Here is a 26,760-nt window from a genome sequence, read left to right on the forward strand (position 1 = left end):
CTGTACAGTTCAAACTCAGACCACACTACTCCCAGCTCTGGTGGTTCCAAGCCTCCCTACGGGCAGCTGTGCTCACCGTGTCCTGCCTCTGTGGCTGCTCTGTCACTTAGGAGTTTATTGACAGTTTCCTGTTTGCTAACTGGCCTCTCAACTAGGAGTGAGTTTTCTGGCTTACTCTCCCCTGGCAAGCTGTGTGGCCTTGGGCCAGTCAGTCCCTCAGATTTGTTTCCCGTCCTGGCGAAGGCAGGGGTTGGAGCAGATGGTCCCTCCCACCCCTTCCTGCTTTTGCCATCTCAGGAAGCAGGGAGGGGCCGCCTGGACACAGCCTGGGACGAGGACATGAAGCGGTGACAGGGGCCTCGGATGGAACGCAGTGACAGCATCCCAGGCACCCTGTAAATGCCAGGTTATGTGCCCTGGGGGTCTAAATACATCCTCCTGTTACCTCATTTCACTGTCCCCACCCTGGGACCTATGATGTATCACCATTTTGCAGATGAGGGCCTTGGGTCTCAGAGAGGTTAGAAGACATCACCGGGGACACACAACTGGCAGGTGACTTTCTCACCCACATCTGTCTGATCCGGAGCCGGAGAAGATGCTAGAGTGCCGAGTGGCACAGCTCAGTCTGCCTCCTGCGCCTACCCGTGGGCTCCAGCTTTGGGCTCCCTGGGTTAGCCGTTTCTGAGGCTGGCCCAGAGCTGCCCGCCCAAGTCCCCTGCCTTTCTGTCTCCAGTCCTGGTCTCTGAACAGGTTCACCTAGCAAAAGTCAGAAGCTAGATGTGTCTGGCCCTGGCCTCGGTACTAAGGGTGAGAACAACTCCAGGGCATGGCCCCTGCCCTCAGGAGCCCAAGATCTAGCAAGGGAGACTGATAGGTAACCTCACAGTTAGAATACAGTGTGTGGAGCTTGGGAATGTGGTTCCATTAAGAGAGGACTTACCTAGTATGCGTGAATCTCTGGGTTCGATCCCCTGCACCTCATAAGCTGGATGTGGTGTTGCACACCTGCAGGAGGATCGGAAGTTCAGGGTCATCCTCTGCCCCTTAGTGAGTTTCAGGCCAGCCTGGCCTCTGTGAGACCCTCTCTCAAAGGGAGAAGAATCCATTTGCAACAACCGTGTAAGGATGGGCCCTGCACACAGAGGGGATTGTCCCACAACAGGGGAGGGTTCGGGAGATGGGCTCGCGCAGGACAGATGACCTCTGAGTCACATGAGCATCCTGAACAGAGGCCACACTGAGCAAGGGCTGGGATGCAAACGCCGCACGGTATTTAGGGCTGTCTAATTTAGAACTTTCTGGAACACCGGAGAGTTCTGCATCTGTATTGCTTCATGCAAACTGGCTGCCAGCCCTCAGCGGCTGTTGAGCCCTTGAGATGAGATGAGACCAGCACGGTCAAGAAATTGAATTTTCCACTCCATTTCATCTTCACCCAATGCAAATAGCCGCATGAGGCTGGAGGCTGTCGTGCTGAGCAGGTGCAGGTACAGACCAAGAGATGGCTAGAGATGGCGGGGTTGATGGAGAGGGCTTTGAACGCTGCACCCCCCGCCCCAGGCCTGTGCCCTTCTTCCCAGACTCTGAAGACATCTTGGGGGTTTGGAGAAACGCTCTTATGTCCACTGAAGCTTCTGTGGGGGGCATCGGGCACAGAACAGAGAGGGGTCCTGAGGTTGGAATTCAGAACAGGGATGATGAAGGCAAAGCGGGAGCTGTGGGTGTGGCCATCGGACCAGACTCCACAGCAGGCCTGAGGGCTCTGGCCAGGATGGCGTCAGTGGGTACCCTTCCCCCCACAGAACCACCTCTCCTCAGGAAGGAAAGGCAGGTGTGACGCCCCCAGCACTGTCCCTGAGACCACTGTGGTGAGTTTGTCCTGGTCTCTCCCCAGTTCGCCCTGTCCCTTGTCTCTCTGTCCCCAGCCCTGACAGTGCTGTAGGTGTCCTAGGAGACCTTGGTGTGTATGCGCAGAGAGGTGAAAGGTCTCCACTGCCCCTGGATGGATGTAGGAAGAAGGGCAAGTCAGTTCCTTGGACCCTAGGTTCAAAATCAGTGAGGCGTGTGTCCACATTCCCAGGATGTTCTGAACAATGTGACAAGTGGGGTTTCCAGAACCTTACAGGACCCATGGGGACCACCGTGGGGGAGAATGCGGCACTAAGCCCTTTCCCCAAACATCTGCTTCTTGACAGATTCCCAAGCTAGATTAGACCCCAAGCTGTCAGGGGGCCAAAGGAGCCACATTCTGCACCTCGGTGCAGTAGGCCCGCCCGTCGAGGACTCGGAGGCTCGGGAGCCTTTCAGCTGGTGACTTTTGGAGTCACCGTTGCCTCATACGGAGACGGCTGCTAGAATTCCAGCCATTGTGTCTGTTGAAGCTCTCTGCTCTCACAAAACATGCCACCCCCATATTTTTTGTTACCCCTATTTTCATGGCTGGCTTTATGCTTGTGTACCTTCCTCTGAGTAGACCTCCCCAACCTCGGCGTCTAAATTGGCCTGCCTGGCACACACTCGGCCATCTTCTCTAGAGCATGGACCATGTTGGTCATGCCCTTGCTCGTTGTTTATCTTTCCTGTTTGTTATCAGTCTTTCTCACTGGACTGGAAGATCCCCGCAGGTGGAAAGTGCATCGGCCTTGTTCTCTGTTGTCTCTCCAGACCTCGGGGTCTCCAGACCTCAGGGGTGCCCTTTCCATCGTAGCTGCTCAGTAAACCATTGGAGAACGAGTGAGTGGTGGTAAGCCGAGGAAATTCTGTGTTCTCCATTCCTCCTTCCTAAGTCATCCTGGCCATTTCTCCTGTCGGTGTTTAGTGGACCAGCTGTTTGTCGAGGATCCTCCCTGCTCTGACAAGATGGATAAGTAAGAGGGAGGGGAAAAATAGGAACCAGCTGGGTAGTGGTGGTGCACGCCTTTAATGCCAGTGCTCTGGAGGCCGAAGCAGACAGATCTCTGAGTTCAAGGCCAGCCTGGTCTACAGAGCATGTTCCAGGACAGTCAGGGCTACACAGAGAAACTGCCTCAAAAGGGAAAAAAAAAAAAGGATCCAGTACCTCAGCCTGTCTGGCACTACTTGGCCTAAGCTGACTGGGGTCCCTGGGATTGCACAGGGTCTGTTTTCATGAAAATTCACTGACACGGCCCCTTCCTGGAGCCCCAACCAGTACCAGATAGCCACTGGGTGCAGACCACTGAGGGAGATAAGTAGTCAGGACCTTCATGGAGAACCCAAGGGCTAATATGGGGAAGGTGGAGGGACAGACAGGAGGACACTTGCTTATGATACAGAGGCTAGAGGCTCAGTAAGTGCAGACAGCTGGACTCCATTGGGGACCACCCACCTCCACCCCGATTTGTTTATTTGACAAATAAACAGACCCTGCCATGTGCTCCTACCACTCTGGGCACTGAGGATACAGGAAGCAATAACAGCAAACAAACTGCACAGGATTCCCACTCGTCAAAGTCCGATCGCAACGAGTGAGGCGAGCAATACACACCCAAGCCGTGGACGAGCCTGGTCCCTTCTGTCAAGGAAAGGTACAGCGCAGCCCCCCCAGACTGTGTGAGGGAGCTGCCTCTGCCCGTGGGGGGGTCAGACAAGACTCCAGCCGATAGTGGACGATATTAAGCCTGAGCAAACAGTGAGTGCAAAGTCCCAAGGCTGGAGGGATGAGAGTGTGGCTCCACTGTGGTATGCTCGCCTAGCGGGCCCAAGCTGGGGGTGGGGAGGTGGGGGTCCATCCCTCCACCACCACCGCCACCAAAACAATGTCCCAAGTGTGAGTCAGCTCTAGATGATGGAGGAGAGCCATTTTGGCTGGATGAAGGCGAGAAGGGAGGATGGTGGAGATGGTGGTGGAGGCAAGGGGCAGAGGAGGGAACTGCAAGGTGGAAGCAGATTCCAAATACCTCAGGGGTCTACATAAATAACACCCAATACAATATTCTTTTTCAAACAAAATTAAGGCCAGAAAACCTATAATGAACAAACTATCAATGTTTTAAGCAAGGTCATCATAAGTGTCCTGCTGAGCCAAATGGAACTCCCGGCAGAGGAAAAATCACAACACTGAGCCTGTTTTTTGTCAGAGGGGGAGGCATATTTGTGTGTGTGTGTGTGTGTGTGTGTGTGTGTGTGTGTGTGTGTGTACATGTGTGTGTACATGTGTGTGTATGTGTGTGCGCGCACACGCACATATGGAGGCCAGAGGTCAACCTCACCTGTTGAATCTCAGCAGCAGTCCACCTTTAAAAAAAAAGCTCAATTGTCTTTGTTATTGTTCTTTTCAAGATTTAAATTTTTTATTTTATGTACCTGAGTGTTTGCCTGCATGCATGTCTGTGTACCACATGCCTGTGCGATGGCCACAGAGGCCAGAAGAGGACATCTCATCCCAGAAACAGAAGTGACAGACTGTGGCAAGCCACTTTGTGGGCGCCGGGACTGAACCTGGCGCCTCTGGAAGAGCAGCCAGTGCTCCTCACAGCTGAGCCCTCTTTCCAGCCCTCCACCTTTTTTTTTTTTTTTTTTTTTTTAACAGGATCTCTCATTGGGCTAGGGCTCACCAACTAGGTTGGGCTGGCTAGCCAGTGAGCCCCAGGGATCCCCTTGCCCCATTCCTGGTTCTGGGGTTGCCAGCATGTGCTACCACAGCTAGCTTTGTGCATCAGGGCTGGAGACCAAACTCGGGGCCTCCAGCAGCATGGTGAGCTCTTTCCTGGCTGCTTGTCTCCCGGCTCCCAGTCCTGTTTTCAGTCCGAGAGTGGTGTCTTGTCTGCCTGGATTTGTTGCGGTGCGTCATCTTAGATTCGTCATTGTAGAAATATGTCACCTGGCTTTTTAAGCTTGCCGGCTCCAGCTCACCGTGCTGGCCCTGACCGGTATGCGCAGGCTGTATGTCTGGGGCCAGGTTCTTGACCTCCTCGCACCCTTTTGCCACTTGAAAATGGGGGTAGCAATAGTGCTACAGAAAGGCTGCAGTGACTTAGTGCCAGCAGGGACTGAGAGCAGGGTCCAGCCAGGCAAGCAGAGACCGTAGGCGGTGAGCCGGTGGCGGCGGCGGGCTGTGCTGCCGCCATCTGGGTCCCCACCAGAGCGTCACCCGGATGTCAGCCAGTGGCTAAGGGGCAGGGAGGGTATGCAGAGGTTGTTTGGCATCAGGAGGACCAGAGAGCGAGGTCTGGTGACTCATGACTGTAACCCTAGCTACTTGAGAAGGTAAGGCAGAAGGATTGCCGCAACCTGGGCTGCACAGTGAGTTCTGGGACAGCGTGGTCTACAGAATAAGACCCGATTTCAGAATAAAGAGAGGTCTAGGATATGGCACCATGACTGAGTGTTCTCTCTTGGATTTAGGAAACAAATCAACATACTCAGCAGAGTATAATGGGTGAGCTATAATGGGAGGTGGCCGTTGGGGTTGGGGGGTCAAGGGCAGGATAGGCCCCAGCTGCCAACAGAGCTGGGCTCTCCATCATCGAAGACTGCCCTGGCTGGGTGTGGCCTGCTCCCCCATGCAGGCCCTGTGTGTGTTTCAGAGGGAGCTGAAGGAGCAGCTTCAAGCCCTTCAGGACAGCGAGCGTGAGCACACCGAGGCGCTACAGCTACTTAAGCGACAGCTGGCGGAGACCAAGGTGAGCCTGACCTGTTGTGGGGACGGACGGGGCGGGCAGTGGTGAGGTCGGGCTTTGAAAGATGGATCCTCCTGCCCTCTGAGGAAACCTGGCTTCCGGGTGCGTAAGCGTGGTGGGAGAGAGGCAGGGTGGGCTGGAGTGGAGCTTCTGGGAAAGCGAAGGGGAGTAGGACCCACCCCCAACGCCACAGAGGGCTTTGGTGCCTGAGTGGGGCCATTGCTCTTCAGCTGCGACAGGCATTGGGGTGGGACCAGGAAGCGCTGACAAGGTCTACTCAGTATCTCTTTGTTCTTCCCTTATTAAATGGGCCCACTGCCCAGGAGCCGACTGTGGCATGTCCCCTCCAAGCCACGGCTCCTGTCATCTCCCCTCAAGCACGCAAGCATAGAGATAAGGACTCTAAACCCAGGTGTCGTGAGACACACCTGTAATCCCAGCACCGAGGAGGCTCAACAGAAGGATGTTGAGTCTCAGGCTAGCCTAGGCTACATGGCAAGACCTGGAGAGGATGGGGGGACCTGACTCCAACGCTGAAAAGTAGGGCAAAATTCTGTTCTGTGGTCTCCGGCTACAGGGATGGGGTGGAACCTTTTGTCCCTAACCTGAGAAGAGTGCTTGGGTCCAGTCCTAACACTGGCCATGTGACATTGAGTAAATCGCATTCCTGGGCTTCCTTATCCAAACAGTGGGGACGCTGGCCGGTTCAATCCAGAGCTTCAGGTCTGGGAGGAGAGCTTCACACACGGGGGAACTCTAGGGAACGACTTGGGGCTGACCCTGCTCTACAAGATAAAAGCCACCCCAGCTGGGGCAGAGCCTGGGGGTTACCTGGGCTGGAGAAGCCATTGGTAACCCACATCTGTGTTCCAGCACGGCCACCAACCCGCTGCATGGTCTTGGGAGGGTCATGACATACATTCCTTCAGAGGACATTCCAGAGGGCCTCTGAGCAGGACCCCTCAGTGGGTGACAGATGAGAAACAGCCACGGGGGTGGCGACCTCAGTGCTCCTCACAGCCTTGGTTTCTCTGTCTATCTGGAGGCTCCACACTGCTCCCGTGAGGAGAAACAGATGGAAATCTCTCTGGCTGGGCGGGTGTCTGAGGGTCTGTTCTCCCTACAGCTTCACCTCTCCCCCACACACACACTCCTCCCCTCCAGTGACCTCCTGCCCACCTTCCCTGTCCATCTGTGTGCTGCTGGGGGGCCCGCCTCCCCTCCCTTTCCCCAGCCCGGCTTCCTGTCTGGACGGGTGTATTTATATAAGAAATGCTGATGGAGGCTTTGAGGCCATATTTCACCTGGTGCCTGACTGGTTCCTCTGCAGCGCCTGCCTGCCTGCCCTCCGATGGCCCTGCCTGGGGGCCGTCTGCTCTCCCTCCTCCTCCGACGGTGTTTTCCTTGGTAGGCTCTGAGATGGATGACACATTCTTGGCAGAGTGTTTCTGAAAGGGCCACAGCTGCCCCAGACCCAGTGTGTGTCTGGGAATGTGGTAAGCTGGGCTGCCTTCCCCACCAAGGAGCCAAAATGAAAGGCAGGGCAGCATCGCTCCGCTCGGCCCTAGGATTCGATAGAGTGGTCAGGGAGGGTGGTTGAGCACATTAAAGGCGCTTGCTGCCAAGGCTGACAGCGTAAGTTCAGTCCCCGGGACCCCGTGGTGAAAGGTGAATCCTGAGAGCGGGACTCTCCAAACTTGGCACAGCATCTGATCCGTAGCAAGGAGTTGTAGAAGAAGTGTGTAAACAACAACCATAATAATAAATCTCGTTTGGTAGTGAGAAAGTGCAATCCCACTCTGATCAGAGAGGAAAGTTCAGCCGGGAGAGACGGGCAGACAGGCCTGAGGCCCCATTGTTTGTTTTAGTGGCAAGATGTATGACTTCGTGAAGTTTGGGAAGACCCAACAGGGCTCTGTACAGAACTCCTGGGCTGTCACTCTGATATGCCACTTCCTGGTCCCCTCTCTCTGCCTCTCATCCTCTTTCTCTATCCATCCCTTCTTGTCCTGGGACACTGGACACTCTAGCCTGGAAAGGAAATGGAGTCTGCCTTCAACGCTGTGACATAATCTTAAGCAAGTTCACCCGTCCATCCATTCCTCCCTCCCTCCCTCCCTCTCTCCCTCCCTCCCTCCCTCCCTCCCTCCCTCCCTCCCTCCCTCCCTCCCTCTCCCCTCCATCAGTGATGCTCTCTGACCTCCAGCCTGCACCAGGCCTGGGGATGTACACAAGGACAGGGAACATGCCATTCCTCCCTAGGAAGAGCCCGTGCACTAGCTGGAGAGACATTTTGTGGAGGAGGCAGCAGATAAGAACCCTGGCTACCTAACAGCTGGAAAAGTGAGAGCGCCTCTCGGGGGGGATCCCTCCCCCACCCCACTAGCCTTGGGGAGGCACAGCCTCAGAAACAGAGACAAACCAAGACTATCAGCCGCCACTGGGTGGACAGTGCTACGGGGCAGCTCAGTGGGAGCCAGGCAGGGGAGCCTGGAGCCGGGAGGCCCTGGAAGATGGCTCTAGAGGACACAGGGAGGTGGACCCCATCCTTTCGGCCGCAGCAGCCTGAACCTCCCTGGGTTGGGGCTCCAGGAGGCCCCTGGCAGCCTTTCCCTCCATGCCCAGCCTCTTTTCCTCTCCTTCTTTGTCTTCCCGGGCGGGCCGGGCGTGTTGGGTGGGCATGCGCGGGGAGGCTGGCCTGCTGCCAGCCGTTCTTCCTGCAGGCCAGCAGCCACCACAGGAGAGAACAGGCCCTAATTGAGCCTTTGTGGAGCCTCCCACAGAGCCCCGGGCACTGAACACAGTGGGGTCTCTGACTTTGTGAACTGCCAGCCAGAGGCCCACAAAGTGAAATTGCAGAGGCAGGCCCCACATGCGGCCACATCCTGTGTCGCCTGACTGTCAGCCTTCCTCAAGCTCCCCCCTCTGCCTACCCGCCCCCACTGCCACCGCCATGCCCAACCGATGCTCCCCCCATCCCTGCAGCCCACTCAGAAGCCACCTCTCCGTGTGGACTCCATGGGCATGCCCGTTACAGATCATTCCTTTGCTGTACATCAGCTTTCCCTCTGCGCCTGGGGTTGCACCCCGTTTGATGAACATCTCCACCACACCCCTGCAATGTGGCTTTTGTAACCCCTCTTACAGATGGGGAAACTGGGCTACCCAGAGCTCAGGTAGTTGAGGCCACCACAGCTAGAGACCCAGAGTTGGGACCTTTCTCCAGTCACTCCTCTGCCTCCTCCTGGGTCGCCAGGAAGGGAGAGTCTCTAGGTATGTGCAGACCTCCCTTGGCGGTGGCCTTGTTCCTAGAGTGAGCACCAAGATGTGCCCAGTCTCTGCTTGTTTATGAAGGTCTCTGGCCTCCATGATCCCCTTGCATTATCCTTTGAAACCTATAGATGAGGTGTTTAAAATACAGACCCTGGCACATGCCTTTAATCCCAGCACTCGCGAGGCAGAGCCAGGCGGATCTCTATGAGTTCGAGGCCAGCCTGGGCTACAGAGTGAGATCCAGGACAGGCTCCAAAGCTACACAGAGAAACCGTGTTTCAAAAAACCAAAAAAAAAAAAAAAAAAAGAAAAAAAAAAAGAAAAATACAGACCACTAAATCCCGGGCTGGGCACATAGACATGCCCCATGTAGCTTTTCCCATCCCTCCTTCGCTCGTGCGGGGAATCTGGGCAGTATCGCCCATTCCAGCCTCTCAGCCTCGTTGACTCCGCTGTACCACTTCATTCGTCTCCTGAGGGACCCCCATAGAACTGCGAGCCCTTCTGTCCTGGCCAGGTCCCGTCTCATCACCTTGCTTCTCTGCGTGCGGTACCCAGCCTGCACACAAGGCCCCCTCCCCCGTTTTTGTGTCAAAGCCGCCCCCTCCCTCACTGGCAACTGACCACAGTGAGATCCACACTGGGTCCCACCTACGCTTCCCCATAACCCCTGATGGTCATCCCCCCACAGTCCTCCACCAAGAGCCTGCGGACCACCATCGGGGAGGCCTTTGAGCGGCTGCACAGACTTCTCCGCGAGCGGCAGAAGGCCATGCTGGAGGAGCTGGAGGCTGACACCGCCCGCACGCTGACGGACATAGAGCAGAAGGTCCAGCGCTACAGCCAGCAACTGCGGAAGGTCCAAGAGGGGGCCCAGATCCTGCAGGAGCGGCTGGCCGAGACGGACCGGCACACCTTCCTGGCCGGAGTGGCCTCCCTGTCTGAGAGGTAAGAGCCACCTGGCTCCAGCCTCCCCCGAGTGCCTCTCCCAACCCAACCGAGGCAGTGAGGGGGGTCATGGGAATGGGGCTGCCAGCAGATAGTTCATCCAATCATATTTTCATCATCGTTTATAGGAATCTGCCATAGATAAGCCAGAGCCCAGGCTAAAGGCCTTCCATGTCCATACTATTCTGTATATAATATATTCTGTCTAAGCTGGGTGTGCGTGGTGGCTGGCGCTTGTAATCACAACCCTGGGGATATTAAGGCAGGAGGTTTGTGACAAGTTTGGGGCCAGCCTGGGCTACAGAGTGAAATCTTATCTCAGAACAGTACCGATATTGTAACAGCATAAGCAACATTTGTTGGTGTTTATAGTCATTCAACACACTTTTGTGCTGTGTGTCACTTATGTATTTTATGTATTTGGGGAGATGGGGTGTGCATTTCATGAGTGTGAAAGCCAGAGGACACCCTCAACTGTCCTTCTTCAGGTATTGTCCGTTGGGTTTTTTTTTTTTTTTTTTTTTTTTTTTAGGATTATAGCTATGTGTGTGTCTGCTTAAGTGTATACCACGGATGTATGGGTGCCTGTGGAGACCAAAAGAGGGCAAAGTCAGATCCCCTGGAGCTGGAGTTATAGGCAGTTGTAAGCCACTGGACATGGGTGCAGAGAAACGAACCCAAATCCCCTGAAGAGCAGTAAGCTCTCAACTCTGATGCGTCTCTGTGACCTCCACCTTGTCTTTTGAGATGAGGTCTCTCACTGACCTGAGCTCTTCAAGCAGGCTGTGACTGGCTGGCCAGCGAGCCCCCAGGGAATCCTCCTGCCTCCACCTCCCCAGCACTGGGATTTCAAGTGCCCACCTGTTTTTATTTTGACGTGGGTTATAGGGATTGAACTTAGGACTTCATACTTGCAAGGCAGGCGCTTTACCAACTGAGCTATCTCCCCAGCCCCTTACTTATGATAACATTAATACTATATATCATTCTTTAGAGACATTATATTATTGTAACTTCTGAGCACAATACTCATTTCACAAGTATAGAAACTGAATCTCAGAGAAGTTAAATCAGTTGACTGATTGGTCAAGGCTACTTGGTCTGGTGATAAAGCCAGGATTTGAACCCAGGCTTCTCAAAGCTCCCCTTCATGGCATCACTTAGTATTGGCTACTGGAGATTGACACTCACCACTGACGTCATGTGCTTGATGTTGGCCATGAGCGAGCCACTGAGCTAAACATTTTCTGTGAATGACTCCGTGAAATCCTCTCAACAAGCCTCGAAAGGCAGGGCTAGCACAGTACCCCGCTGCACTTGACTTTGGCCAGGAGCCTGAGAAACAACTGCACAGTACCCATTTTACAGAGGTGCAAACAGACTTAAGGTAAGAGAGAGCTCCGACGTGGCAGAAGCAGGCACGTGCGTCTAAGCCCCACAGACATCCCACTCATGACCTCGCCCTGGAGTTGGGTACCGGACCCCATGAAGCCTTCTCTTCTGCTGTCCTTCCAGGCTCAAGGGGAAGATCCATGAGACCAACCTGACATATGAAGATTTCCCAACCTCCAAGTACACGGGCCCTCTGCAGTACACCATCTGGAAGTCTCTTTTCCAGGACATCCACCCAGGTGAGGCTCCGCCCGTCTTCCCAGGGAGACAGGGGGAAGTGTGGATTGCCCAGCTGGGCCAGGTGTGACAGGTGGCCGAGCAGGAAGTGGGCAGAGTGCCTGCTGATGTGCTTCTGCTCTGTCTTTAAGTGCTGTATGTCACCGTGGGGGTACTTAGCACAGTCATCGCATGTCGCACGTGTAAAATTGGAGGCTCAGAGCTAGAGCAATGGGATGGGTCATCTGCTGGTCCCCAGAGCCTATGCTGAGCTCACCGAGGCCCCAGAAAACCCTCTCCAGCAGGTGCCATTACTGTGCCTGTTCCCCAAGTGGAGGGACAGACGTTCCCTGTCCTGACATGGGAGTCAGACCACCTGGATGGATTCATTAGTCCATTCTACAAACAGTGACTGTCCCTCAGTTTGAAGAGTCAAGCCAAGTGGCCAGACCTTGGCAGTCTAGTGGGGCAGGGCTCTGACATGGGATTTGCACGTCATGGAAGCCTAGGGGGTAGGGGTGAGGTGGGGTGGGGAGGTGTGTGGGCAGGGTAAGGGGGGCAATCAATCAGAAGCTCCACATGGAGCAACCCGGGGAAGCCCAGGTTTGCATTGAGTACTGGGGAGCGTGGGTCACCCCAGGATGTCCTCAGTTGAGCCCCATCAGTGATGGAGAGGGCCTGGTACAATTACCGATGCTGGGCCACAGAGCTGGGGCCCCCCTTCAGGTGACAGGCCTCATCTAATATGTCATTCCTGCTGTCTTAGACTTGAAGGGGGGGGGGCTAATTAACAAAAGCAACAGTGGTCGTGGGGAGGGAACATTTTCTAGCGAACTCAGCTGCCTTCCTGAGGTGTGCTCCCCGCCTCGGAAGGACTTTCACACTGAGCCATATGTGGGTGAAGCCGTGTACCTCAAGGAAGACGAGAGCCCCAGGATCTGTTTTCTCCTCCCTGGGACCCAGGGCAGTCTAGAAGCTGTCTCGAGTGGGTGGCTGTCCGCCTCAGCTGCCACCTGCCCCTTCCCTGTCACAGGAGCCTCACCCAGTCAGTCAAAACCCTCCAAGACACCACAGTCAGCTGTACCGAGCCATCTCCAGCCTGGGCGGGAGCCAAATTCTCCCTCTTCTGCACAGTTTGCCTGGAGACCTTGGCACCGTCTTGGTATTTGACGGCCAAAACTCTCTCCTTTGTAGCTTCGACTTTAAACACCTCAGCTGAAACGACTTGCTGGGTTTCCTCGGGGAACCTTGGGCTTTTCTGATTGCAATGCCTGATCATAGCCTATGTGGCTTGCGCTCTCTCTCTCTCTCTCTCTCTCTCTCTCTCTCTCTCTCTCTCTCTCTCTCTCTCAACTCTGAGTTCTAAAGGAGAGGCTGAAGTCAGCTTCTAGAGCAGTTCCTAGTATATCCAGCAGGTACTCAGTAAGTGTTAAAGGGACTTGCTGCAGGTCCTTGGATACTCCCTTTCTCCTCCAGCCCAGTCATGTCCTCTGAATGATGGGGACCATAGTGTCCCTTTTTTGCCTCCATCACAAGTGAGCAAGTGATTGCTCCAAGCAGAGAGAGAGTCTCCATCCTCTGCATCACTGACCCACAAGGTCTCGCTGGAGGCCCTGTCCTACACACAGGAGACTAGCAGTCTCCTCAGTCTCTACTCACCAGATGCCACGGGCCCCTCCCCTCCGTTAGAGCAACCAAAAGTGTCTCCGGCCGTGGTCAGATTTCCTTTGGAAGCAAAATTGTCTCAGTGGAGACCACAGGCCTTGAGAACACTGCCTGCAAGAGGCCTGAAGGGCAGGTGTGTGACCTGAGCACTCTGCCCTGAGCAAAGGCCCCTGGGACTTCAGACAACGGTGACCTGGTTGGCTGGGCCCTCTCTTTGTCTGTGGGACCTATGAAGTCACTCTGGCTCTTCAGGGAGCACTGGAGCCTTTTCTGTCCAGATGGGAGGGCGGCTTTCCCCCCAGGGACCTAGCTGCGGCTTCTGGTGGCTTCCTGCCTGCCCCTCCTTTACAGCCTGAGCTTCCCATTGGGTCATCTGAGAACCCCGTCCAACACCTGTCGCTCCTCTACTCTGGAGCATCCACACTGCATCACCGCCAGCCGCCTGCCCACCCCCCACCCCTTCGCCCACCGTCCCTCTGCCAACCCAGCCCTATCACCGGCTCCCAGGTGCAAACCTCCCCAGGGAGCCAGGCAGCCCATTATCCCAAGGACACCAGACACTCCTCTCCCGCTTCAGCCTCCCCTGCCTTGTCTGGCCTCTCCCCCATTGCTACTCATCTGGATCTAATCATTTAGAGTTCCAGAATGTTCCCTGCCCCGCTGTGGGACCCAAGGCAACCTGCCTCCCCTCCCCCCACCAAGCACTAACATACACACACACACACCCGCACCTCTCACACCCCCTGAAGCTGGGCCTCAATTTCTTCACCTACACTTTAGAGATGGTCCTAGTTGTTGCCCAGGGTAGATAAGAGAGAGAACTGATTTCTCTGTGAAGATGATCCCATCATTTAGCAAGGATGCTTACTATTGATTATTATGAATCAGACTCTTTGCCCATCTTGCTGGTCAGATTTTCTGGGGCCGAAGAATGGAAGGACACCATGTAAAGAGACCCATTCACCTTCCACCCCGGGTAGAATCTAAGCAAGCCACTTACCTCGGAGAGCCTCAATTTTCTCTTCCGAAAAATGGCTGCAATCATGGAGACCCTGGGACGACTGTGACTCGGGAGCAATGCCTATTCTGTGCAGAGACCGTGAAGGAAGCCGAGGGTACTGAGGGCCTGAGGAGGTGTGAGACCTGAAGGGCTAGATTTCCTTTTATTAAGGCCTGGCTTGAAGAGGAAAATAAAAAAAAAAAAAATACAGACATAGTTCCTGTCCCATCAGACCCCTACCATACTGGAGAACAAGAGTCACAGGCCTCCCGCTGCCAGGCCGTGTCCTGGGCTGGGCATTTGGGAGGCCTTTCTCTGCTGCTTGTGATAGTGGAGGAGGAACAGGGAACATTTTCATGGGACTTGGAAGTCTGTGACCCTTCCTGGGTGCCTTTTGATCCAAGGTCTTGGAGACGTTTTAGAGACGCAGCACACACCTGGAGAGGAGAGAGGCCTTGGCCCAGCCTTTGTTTATAAATAAGAGTGTCACAGCTAGAGGTGAACTCTGACCTCTAAGGCAATGAGCCTGGAGAAAGGCTTTGGTTTCACTGGGTCTCATCACTATCCTGAGGGTACAGGCTTCTTGGGGTGGAGGAAGGAAGGGGAGCTGCCATGCCAGCGTGCCCCTCATGGCCCCTCTCTTTGGACTGAAGGTCACTTCTCCTGCCAGCCCCAGGGAGGGTGCTGTGAGACCTGGGGATGGGACCCTCTGTTAAAGACGAGGTGGGAGAACTTATCGTAGCCTCACATTCTCTGGAGTGCGAACGCCAGCCCAGAGTCAGGCCATACCTCTTGCCTAGGGGAAATGCCAGGCTCACAGCCCAGGCCCTGCCCCCCAAGAGCTGGCCCCACCCCCAGGGAATCAGGGTCTGCACGGACGATGGATGCCCCTTGGGGTCAGGCTTTCCTCTGCCCACAGATTCTTCATTGTCACGCCCGTCTTAGAACCGCCGGGAGCCCTACCCACTCAGCAGAGGCTCCGGAAGTGGCCCACAATGCCCTACACAGACTTAGAGTCAGGCTGAGTCTGCATGCTGCCTGCCAGTATCCCCTTAGCTGTTCCTTGAGCCTTGGGGTCTCCCTTTTGCTGGCCTCCCCACAGTATCCCAGGTGTCTGGGATGTGGGAGTCTGGCATTCTCAATTGCTCCTGTTTTCCCTGGGACCCCAACACCCACACATCACTCCACCCCCAGTGTATCCCACTGCCTGTAGTGTCAGCGACACATCTGTATCCAATTAGACACACACACACACACACACACACACACACACTTCCCTCCAGCCTTTCCCCTCACTGTGGGAATTCTTCACACTGCACAACTTTCTTCTTACCCACTACCCAATGACTGACAGAATGCAGGCAAACGTTCATGTGTGGGTCCATTAGCCCCCCCCCCCTCTTTTATGTCCCTGGACAAGGGACTGTTCCATGGGCCTCTCTATACCCAGGGCTCCTGTTGACACACTGCTCTCTTCATTCTGAAGACAAGAGATAAATGTGAGGTGCAGAAGTGGATTACCGTGACCTAGCTCATGGAAGAAGCTCCATGCAGGTCAGCCTCTTGGGGTTGCATGATGCCGGGACCAGCCGTGGCTGCCTCGTGGGATGGTCACAGGCCGTGGGTACAGCCTACAGAGGCACTGAGTAGGAAGTAACAGGGGTCCAGTCTAGAGATCATGTCCCTGCTCCAGCTAACAAGGAAAGCGCCAGCGAGCTGGGCAAAGTCCTTGGCCCCAAGGAACAGTAGCAGTTCCCTCCCACTCTTTCTCGCCTCTGTCTTGCTCTGGCCTGCAAATGCTCATCTAGCTGAGAAGTCCCAGGCTTCCTCCACTCCTTGGGGGGGTTGTCAGAATGAGCCGGAAGAATAAACAGATGTCTTGACAAGAGTTCAAGAGATCGTCCAATCAGACCTGCCGAGCCAGTATGGCCAGTTCAGAGCAGGTGACCCAGCCTACACCACCCTCCCTCCGGACGCTGTTGGGCAGGGGTGAATGCATTCGTGTGACCAGAAGCCTGTCCATGCCAGGCTCCGTGCTGGGCACTGAACTCTCAAGGGAGAGAGAGTTCACTGCAACCCAGGGAGTCCTCCAGTACAAAGGCTTCTAGAGGACTGGCCTTTGAATAGAGTGGGGATGGGGGAGGCATGACACATGAGCAAAAGTCTAGGCCTGAATCAAGAGGTAGACTGTGGCCAGGTACCAGGTGGCCTTGAATAGTCCTAGGTCTGCCACATTTTTTGATCTGTGATTAGTCAGGGCTCCTGGGGGTCTTGATTTTCCTATCTGTCAAATGGAAGAGTCGGCAGGATTACAGATTTCCAACATTTTGGGACATATTGTCTATTTTTTTCATAACAAATAGAATTTTAAATCTCAGATCATACATATGAACTTTTTAATATATATGTATATACAGTAATGTACACCTGCATGTGTAACAACTGACCATAATATAGAGGGAAAATAGAAGATTATTTGTATTAAACGTCTTTGAAGACAGCACTTCCTGCCTCACAGCCTAGCCTCGAATTCGCTGTGTAGCGGAAGATGACCTTGCGTTTCCGGTCCTCCTGCCTCTACCCCTAGAGTGTCGAAATTCCAGGCACATACCACCATGCCCAGTTTTATGAGGTGCTGGGAATCAAACCCGGGGCTTTGTGCATGTCAGGCAGAGACTTTGCCAACTGAACTATATCCGCAGCCCGTAATTAAATATTTTGAAGTTCGGTATATAGAAGCTCATTCAGACTGACGTTGGGAAACACAGCCAAGCCACCGTTAGGTGCTCACAGTGTAACTGAAACACCATTCAGGAGACTGCCTATGTCAACGGCGTCATTCTTGGAGGTGTATTTTCCAAAAGAGCAAATCATTCTTGGTTCTAAACAACAACAATAAAATGTAGACCCCTCGGTTTGGTCGTTGCGTTCCAAAATCCTCTTTGTGGTTTTTTTGTTTTTGTTTTTTTTGTTTTTTTGAGTCCTCAATGTGTTTTTACATTATGAAAGTGGTCTCACATTTATACATATACAGCAGTAGGTTTACTTTCGGATCCGCATATAAAGATTTCTCAACCACATGGATGTGTGACGGGACATCTGGAGTTCAGTGGTGGGGGTGAACGATCCCTGATGAGGCCGGCCTGCCCCAGGCTCCGACCAGTCTTGGAGACAAGTGGCAAACGTTTCCAGATTGCCCTCTAGGGGGCAGTATCATCTGACTAATCTTGCTCCTTCCCAGCTCTGAAACTCCCGTAATTCTGGACCTCCTCTGGGCTTTGCCCTGGGAGTCATTCCGTGACCCTATCAGCTTCCCCTCTGCAGCCAGGTGTAGAGATAGCAAGCAGGGTGTTCCATTTTTCAGAGGAGGAAGAAACAGACAAGAGGACAAGTTAATATTCATTTATATCATGACACAGTAGGTCAATAGCATCCTGGAGACCAGCCAGGACCCTCTCCTCAGGGAGGCACTGGCTAGTGGACCCACAGCCTTCTCTCCACTGATCTTTCCACCTCCTCCTCTCTCTCTCCCACCTAGTGCCAGCTGCCCTGACCCTGGACCCAGGCACCGCCCACCAGCGCCTGATCCTGTCTGATGATTGCACCATCGTGGCCTACGGGAATCTGCACCCACAGCCCCTGCAGGACTCCCCAAAGCGCTTTGATGTGGAGGTGTCGGTGCTGGGCTCCGAAGCCTTCAGCAGTGGTGTCCACTACTGGGAGGTGGTGGTGGCCGAGAAGACCCAGTGGGTGATTGGGTTGGCCCACGAGGCGGCCAGCCGCAAGGGCAGCATCCAGATCCAGCCTAGTCGTGGCTTCTACTGCATTGTCATGCATGATGGCAACCAGTACAGCGCATGCACAGAGCCCTGGACGCGGCTCAACGTCCGTGACAAGCTTGACAAGGTGGGTGTCTTCCTGGACTACGACCAGGGCCTCCTCATCTTCTACAATGCCGATGACATGTCCTGGCTCTACACCTTCCGAGAGAAATTCCCTGGCAAGCTCTGCTCCTACTTCAGCCCTGGCCAGAGCCATGCCAATGGCAAGAATGTCCAGCCACTGAGGATCAACACTGTCCGAATCTAATCCGGGCCGAGGGAGACCAAAGCCTTCTGGGTCTGTGACCACCAGCAAGAGCCTTGCCCAGCAGATGGGAGCCTGGATTACTCAGACCCACCGTGGCCACCCTGAGACCGCAGGCCAGTTGTTTATCCCCCAGCCTCTTCTGCCCTGCCTGTGAGCTGGAGATTGTGGTCCATGGGTAATATCCTGTGGCTCTGATCATAATGGGATGTGACGTGGCTTCTCCCCAGGGCCGCCCTTGCCCAACCCATCATCCCTATTCTCCCAGGGACAAGAAATCTCCCTCCTTCTGCCCAGGTGACCTAGCCTCGTGACAGATCAGATGAGATCACTAGCTAGCAGCCCAAAAGATATACAGAATCCTCTTATGCTCGTGGCCTAGGACGTGACTCGGCCCTGACCAAGAGAGTAATGGGCCATTTTACTCTTGAGCCAAGTCCACAGGAGACCCGGGTAGGAGCTGATCCTAGGGTTGTCTGAGGTCACCCTCTCCTGCCACCTCTGCACCAAGCCGAGAGCTGTGGGTTTCCTCCTCTCCCACTAATCTTCAAGTCAAAGACGATGCTGTGGCATTTGACAGGCAGCTCACACAGTACAGTCACGCCACTACCTTCCAGTCCATGGACTCTGGGGCAGGGTGAGGAGTAAAGGCCCCAGAAACCAACACAGAATACTGTCAGGGCAAAGCACCAATGGACGATCCATGTCCCAGCCAGCCCTCATTAGCCAGGCCTCTGTGACCTGCTATGGGGACAGAGAGGGCACTGGTTCTTTGTATCAGGACCTGCCTGAACCCTAGGAGGGCTGTTGGTGGGGTCCACCTTGGGCTTGGCATCTGACTCCCACAGGATCCTGATGCACAAACAAGAACCACTTTAGGTCCACAGGATCCTGATGCAAAACCCCTTTAGTTGGCTTCATCAGACAAGAATTCGAAATCAGCTCCCTGGTGGCTTGCAAGATCACTGGAAGGGCTGGAGGAGGAGAGCCTTGGGGTTTCCAGGAACAACTCCAAATAGCTAACGGGATCGCGTCTCGAGTAACCAGGAAAGCTGTTTCCACGTGCACGGAGCCCCTGCCTCACAAGCTGCTCGCTGCCACCGTCCATGCCAGCAAGTGATTGTCCGAGCCTGCCTCTCTCTCTCTCTCAACTCAGGTTCCAAATCAACATCTTTCAGAGGGATCCCTTTGGGGAAACCTGAGTCAGAGCCCAGACTTTGACAGCAAAGAAGTCTGGGAAATGTAGTTTTTCCAGCCTCAGCCATACAGAAAGTTAACATGGAGGTGGAACCGGCCCATCTACAGTTTCCTTGCCACAGCATCCAACTGTGCAGAACTCAGGAGAATCCACGAATCCACCTCAAGGCCTTGACTTTGAAACAGAGCTGCTAGAGACGTCCTGCTCCAAGGCTCTGTCCCTGCCTGTCCCTGCCCAGAGGCAACAACCTCAGGAGTAGGTAGTAGTAGTTAAGAGCAACCAAAATGGCCCCCCAGCCTCGCTGTAATCCTGGGACTTCAATCCTGTATTTGGGATTCGGTGAGCATACCCATCTCCAAGGAGCCAGAATGGACGAACTTGAGGGGCTCCCACTTACAACTGCCATGCACTGGGGCCTCCCTGAGCAAGAGGAATCCTGAGCCCTATTCACGCCCTCAACTCCCAGACTCCAGGCTACTCCTGACAGTATTTTTATTTAAAACATTGCCCTTTTTGTGCATTATGATCAATTTGTATTAAATTAAAGTTACAGGGCACAGGTGTCTGTTCCGTTCATTCTGATGAACACAAAGCCCCACCCCAGAGAGGCGACACTCATTAGCATAGCCAGTCCGGTCCCCAAGGCAGCCCTGCTGGACACAGATCAGGAGCACAGTGAGGTCCAAAGACAGGATGTGAGTCGGAGAAGCCCACAGCCTACACTGGACAGTAAGAACCGAGTTCTAGGCCAGCGCCCACACCACAGCCCTGCGAGGACAGCCCCAGGCAGGGCAGACCTCTCTGCCTCGAGAAGAACGGGGCAGCCTTGAAAGCAGGAAGGGAAGCCCACAGGGCAGCAAGAGTCTCGTCTCTTAAACTATATAGGCCTGGGCTCTGGATCAGGCTTTACTTTAGGAAAAACAGCTTAACCTCCCAGGGCCTAAGTTGCTCCCCTCAGAATAGGGATAATAGCATGGACTTAACATGATTTATTGGGAAGCTATAAAATGAACAGTCAATGGGGCCTGTCTCTCCTCCTGCAGTCTGTGCCTGAAACTACATTGATTTCCTAAACTTCCACGCCCCCTTGGCCCCTGAGAAGTCCATCTTCCTCCTGCACCCCGTGAGGAGTGTGGAACAAGGTAAATAGGGAAGTCCTTAGGTTGCTATGGAGACAGAAGTCCATCCTGCCTCCAACTTATGGAGAAGCGGCCTAGGCAAAGTCTGCCAGGCCCTGCCTGTGCGCACACAGGCTGTGCCCACAGAGAAGAAGAAGGTTGCCTGGTCCTCCACAGCTCTGTAATGCAAGAACAGGAAACGTGGGGTCTAGTCCTGGCTTTTCATTGGTTCGCGTTGCCTTGAAGAGTCCTTGCTTCCTTCCCTCACCTGCAGAGCCTAGAGGTGGGATGGGGGAGAAGGACACATGCCAGGCGCTGGATTGTTTGAGTTCCTCAACTTTGAAACCTAGCAAAGTGCTAGTACATTTTACACTTTAACCACAAAGAGGAGCCCATGAGGATAGTGTCATTACCTCAGTGTCAGGGCCACGAGGCAGCGCTGCCCAGGGGATCCACAGCTGTTCCTTGGCAGAGCTGGAAGTGCTGAGGCCACACTCCATTGGACCTCTCTGGAGGGACCGTTCTCAATTCTGAGGACCATACAGTGATGGGACAGCCACCAGAACTAGGATCCGGGGCTTTGACGAGGGACCTTACACCATGGGTCCCCTATGGCTTAAAGATGGGCTCTGAAGCCCCCTGTGTGACTTTGAGCAGGTCCCTTGTCCTTGATGGCCTCAGATTCTCCATGTCTACTGGGGAGAGCTTAGAGGTCTACTTGATTACCAGGGTAAGTGTAATGTTGGGTCCCACAGCTTGGGCCACCCGATCCCCAATAAATTAGGCTATTATCTCTGTCCCTCTCTCTGGGGTGGTGGCAGAGACAGAAAACAACAAAGATAAAAGTCTCTTAGCAGTAAATAGCTCACCTCGGAGACTCTGGGGACAGGCCCTTCCCCCACTGCCAGGGAGGCCATCCCAAGAGGCTGACTGCTCACACCTGGACAGATTCCTCTCCTCCTGCCTGGGTCTCGACTCTGTTCCACATCCCCAAGCTCACCACCAGCTCAGCTCAGAACCAGGACCCCCACACCAGAAGGTCAGTCGCAAAGGCCTGAGTCACAGGCTTAAATGCTGGGGGCCACATGAAGGCCCCAGGGAGGGGAAGGGCGCTGGCCAAGGTGCTGAATGGGATCCTGGCTGTCCACCAGGTTCTTATTCTGCAAATCCTGGACCACCTGAAGAAGGAGGGATGGTGGAGAGCAGAGCAGAAATGGGGTGCACAGAAACATAAAAAAAAGCAATGCCTTTCTTTTTAAATGTCTTCACTTTCCTGTTTTCATCTTCTATCTTTATACAAGTGGGTTTGTTTTTGTTTTGTTTTGTTTTGTTACCCTAAATATGGAACAGTCTTCCAGGGGTTGGAGAGATGGTTCAGTGGACAAAGCGGTTGTTGCGCAAGCATGAAGAAGCAAATTTGCATCTGCCTCACACACCTCAAAGCTGAGTGTATCCACATACTTCAGCAGGCCCGGCACTAGGGGGAGCGAGTGGGTGAAGGCAGACAGATCTGGGTTTGGTAGGACCCTATCTCAAAACTAAGGTGGCACACAACAGAGGAATACAGCTGGCCCTGGCATCTGATGCCCACACTGTACTCATGGGCAAACACACATGCACATGCACACATACAACATACACAGCGTTTTTATCTGCTTTTGAGTTTTTGACAGTTCTGTGGTTTCTCTTATCATTGTAAAGTGCTGCTCCCTTACCCTAGGAATCAGGTGAAAGGAGGAAAGCATTGACAATTTGGGCCGGATGCCTGGGGGAGTCCTCCTCTGATGTCACAGCAAGTACAGCCTGTTAGGAGGGCGGACGTTAAAGGCACAAAGGGCCGGGTCTCTATGCAGCTCCCCCAAAACAATGGTCCTAGGTGTGACTGAGTCTGAATCCTGATGGAGCCTGAGTGATCCTCTGACCCAACCTGAATCCCAGAGAGGGTTAGCTTATAGCTCAAGATTCACAGCCTGGGGCAGAGCTAAGACCAGAATCTCTGTGCCCTGATTCCCAGGAGGCTCACAAAGGCAGCTAAGAGGGCCCCAGCTCAGACAAGCAGGGGAGAAGCAAGAGCAAGCTCAACATGGAGGCCTGCCTATCAGAGTCTGGGAATGCAGCACCCGAAAGATGGAGAAGGACATGGGGGTGACAGGAAGTCCTCTGGGTGGAGACTGACCATGGATGGGCTCTCAGGACAACTGGTATACAGCTTGAGAGGTATCCATCTCCAACCCATTTGTATTTATAATAGAGACACCTCCCAGAAGATTGACAGCTGGTGATGGGATCTCAGGTACTGTGGTAAGCACCGTGGGATAAAGATGACATCGGGGTTGCATATGAAACTGTGCTGGTAGTGGCAGCTTCCACTCTTCTGTCCCAGACAGACTGGGAATACCAGAGCTTTTGTCAACCAAGCCAGCCCGGCCCCCAGCCCTTACTCCTCCTACCAGCATCCCTGGTAACACATCATGGCCCAGCAGTTCCCAGGGGCCTTCCTCCTGAGGGGGAAGATGCTGTGCATACAGTGGCAATCCCAGCACTTGGGCCATTGAGGTCCCTAATACAGTGGACAGTGTGCTTTCATTCTTTACATCTCTGCTTGGGGAAGACTCTCCCCCTGCCTAGAACACCCCCCCTTTTTTCCTTCCTCTTGAAACCTGGCTAACTGGCCATGTCTGGGTCATCCAAGGCCAGCAGAGTCCATTGCCCTGGAACTAGAGTGCTTTTGGTCTCCCATTGTGGTACATCTTACAATGGAGAACACTTCTGCCAACTGCAGACAAAAGGGGAGCTCAGAAAACAGGCATTGGCTGGGGTCCTGTAACCACCATGTCTCTGAGTTGCAAGAAATCTTAGGGACCAGAAACAGAACTCCACCCTGGAAGCTGGGCTGCCAGGAAGCACCTCGCTGGTCACTCCAGCCAGACTCAGCTCAAGGAGAACCAGGGGGACGTGGAAGAGACTCAGCAAGTGGTTTGTCTGCATTTGCAGCAAATTATAAAGTCACTCACATTCATTTTCAAACAATCAGGGGCTGGTGAGGTGACTCAGTGGGTAAGAGCACCGGCTGCTCTCCCAGAGGACCCAGGTTTAGTGCCCAGCACCCACATGGCAGCTCACAACTGTCTGTGACTCCAGTCCCAGGGGATCCAACACCTTCCCCTCACAGAGACATACTTGCAGGCAGAACACTAGTGCACATAAAATAAAGAATAAATAATAATAAATATCAGACAAAGAGAAGAACAGAATTTCCTTCATCTTGCATTTAGAAATCATCAGCTACTAATAGTCTGTTGCATTCTTCCCGGCATTTTTGCCTGTACATTAACAAAAAAATAATCATTTTTTTTCTGAAAAAGCATTATCATTCTTTACACTACTCCTCTTTCTCCATATTTTTTAATTAATTAATTTATTTATTTATTTATTTATACAGTGTTCTGTCTGCATGTATGCCTGCTGCCAAAAGAGGGCACCAGATCTCATTACAGATATTTGTGAGCCACCATGTGGTTGCTGGGAATTGAACTCAGGACCTCTAGAAGGACAGCCAGTGCTCTTAACCTCTGAGCCACCTCTCCAGCCCCAGTTTCTCCATATTCTGTAGTAGATTCCTTCTAATGGAGCTGTGGGTCAAGAGGTCTGCCCATTTCTTTCCTAAGTAAATATTTTTCTTATATGCATTATGGAAAATAGAGTCAAGATGCCCAAGGTGAAACTCACCCGTTATTGGCTACTGTTCAAACACTGATACAGCAATTTTGGCAAAAAGGTTTAGTCTTTTCCCTAAGGGATTATATTTTACAAAAATCAGGGTGCTGGGAAGATGGTTCAGTCAGTAAGGTGGTACTGCTCACACATGAGGACCTGAGTTCTGATCCTCAGTATCCATGTAAAAAGCCCAGTGTGATGGAGCCACCCCTAGAACTGGGAGGAGAGATAGGCGGGTCCCTGGAGTTCATTGTCTAGCCAGCCTAAACAACCAATGAGACACTGTCTCAAAGGTTAAGGTGAAGGAGCCAGTGAGATAGCTCAATGGATAGGGACACTTGCTGTCAACCCTGATGACCTGGATCTAGTCACTGAAACCCATGCATTGGAAGGAAAGGACCAGTTCTATAGCATCCATTTAATATGGTGTTTGAGCTGCATCTGCTTGTCCCGTCCCGTTCTGAGCAGGGAGTGTGCTGCCGCAAGAGGCTAAAACCTGTCCATCAGGGTGACCACTTCCTGCCTGCTCCCTCACAGGAATGAAATACCCTCAAAGATCCTGAGCACCTGCCATATCCGGCCCTCCTGGGCAGAAGTGCCACCATCCTCCTGATGGGCACGGTGTCCTCCTACAACTTCTCCTCCACTGCTGCCCACCTGTGCAGTAAGTAAATGCCAGCCCTTGCCCCTGCCACTTCCTGGACTCCGGGGTCCTCAAGCTTTGCTGCCAACCCAAGACTCAGCATGGGAAGAGGAGCTGATGCTGAGGCAGGAGGGTCTCTGGACTCAAGCTAGGTAGGGGAAGTGCTTTGGTACCTTGACCAGCTTTCTCTCAGCCTGGTGGGCTGAGGCAAAGACAAGTGACTAGCAGGTATGGGACAGAGGAAGCGATGATCCAAACGGTGTTGGACTGAGTGTGATTTGGGGCAGGCAACTCTTCTCTGCCCCAGCGACTTCCACCTCCCCATAGTTATATAATGGGACCCATGGGCCATGTGGTTCCTAGGGCACATCCCCCACTCAAGAATGCAAGGCTCAATTCAAACCCGTGTTTTCTTTCTTCTCCAAATCCCAGCATATCTTGTAATTGGTTTGATCCAGTCACGCACCAGATCTTGAGACATTTTTAACACGGTAATTATTAGCTGTCACCCCATTCAGCTCTCACAATAAGCCTAAAACAGGAGGTGCCATTTTTATCCCCTTCATTACAGAAGAAAACAGTAAGTTCAAATTTTGCAACTCAACAGAAGAGTCCAGATCCTAACCCAGAGCTGTGCAGGGCCCAGACACACGCTCCTGGGTAGCCGCTGATGGAGAGAATTCTTTCCTGCAGCTGATGGAACAGAGGCCAGAAAGGAGAGATGACCTCCTCCAGAGCACACAGCAAGGCCATGGCAGAGCTGGGAGAATCCAGGCTCTGTGCCCTCCCCACCCCAGCTCACCCTCACCTCTTGCCCAGAACTAAGTGTTCAAGAAGGGATGATGGGAAAGCGGAGGAAGCCTTGGACTAGAGTCACGTGGCCAGGGTTGCAGGAGTGGGAGCTGTCAGCTGAGAAAGTTGTTTGTTCAGCCCAAGATCACTTCAGAGAAGTGTTGACTTTGGCCGAGTCCCCAGATCGGGGCCTGTGGGGCGGGCAAGGGCTAGGCCAGGAAGCTTCTTTCTTCCCTCTCTTTCTCTGACAGCCCACAATGGCCTCCCCCTTTTCAGTCACCCACGGCCCAGATCCCCATCTCACACCTACTGTGTGCTAATCACTGAGATGTGCAACCACAGATGGGGGGCTGGGTTCTGTCAAGGAGTACGCAGTGACCAGACCATCCCAGCGCATATGCCGAGGGCTGTGGGAAGGTGGGCTTACTGGAACCAGACAAGAGGTGCCCCCTGGAAGCTGAGGCCCGGAGGATGAGGAGGAGCTAGGCAGAGTGTTTCTGGAAGATGGCAGCCTCTCCAGGGATGGGAAGTGGGCAGGAGGTCAATGCTAAGGACTGAATGTGAGGGCGTTCTCCACTTTTGTGTTGATGTGATAAGCACTCTGACGGAAAACAACTGAGGAAAAAGGGGTGTAGACAGACTTTTCTTTGGGGGCCACCAGTTCACAAAAAATGACACAGAGACTTATTATTAATTATGAAAGCTCAGCCTTAGCTTAGGCTTGTTTCTAACTAGTTCTCATAACTTAAATTAACCCATATATTTTAATCTATGTTCTTCCACATGCTCCTTACCTCATCTCCATTTTGCCCATCCTGATTATTCCAGATCTGGCTGGCGACTCTGCCTGTCTTCTTCCCAGAGCTCTCTCTGTCCAGAAGTCCTACCTGTACCTCCTGCCTAGCTATTGGCCATTTGGCTTTTTATTAAACCAGTCACAGAGACACATCTTCACACAGTGTAAAAGGATTTTCCACAACCAAAGGGTCTAGGTGGCTTACACTTCCAGGCCACAATCCATCACTGAGGGAAGCCAGGACAGGAATGGAAGCAAAAACTACAGAGGAATG

General features: G+C 53.4%; 1 protein-coding gene across 2 annotated transcripts in view; it reads left to right on the forward strand.

Moving 5' to 3' along the window:
- Positions 1 to 19,975, forward strand: part of Trim62 (tripartite motif containing 62) — a 28,138-nt gene extending 8,163 nt beyond the window's left edge. The window contains exons 2-5 of one of the 2 annotated variants that reach the window (XM_042271918.2): positions 5,532 to 5,645; positions 9,607 to 9,863; positions 11,379 to 11,494; positions 17,675 to 19,975. In XM_042271918.2, coding sequence (XP_042127852.1) covers positions 5,532 to 5,645; positions 9,607 to 9,863; positions 11,379 to 11,494; positions 17,675 to 18,225 — 1,038 coding nt within the window. In that variant the 3' untranslated portion in view covers positions 18,226 to 19,975. The remainder of the gene's footprint in view (positions 1 to 5,531; positions 5,646 to 9,606; positions 9,864 to 11,378; positions 11,495 to 17,674) is intronic. The other variant, XM_042271919.2, reaches the window with a different exon arrangement.
- The last annotated feature ends 6,785 nt before the right edge of the window (positions 19,976 to 26,760 follow it).

This window comes from Peromyscus maniculatus, chromosome 2 (assembly GCF_049852395.1).
Source record: "Peromyscus maniculatus bairdii isolate BWxNUB_F1_BW_parent chromosome 2, HU_Pman_BW_mat_3.1, whole genome shotgun sequence".
NCBI classification, from domain to species: Eukaryota; Metazoa; Chordata; class Mammalia; order Rodentia; family Cricetidae; genus Peromyscus; species Peromyscus maniculatus.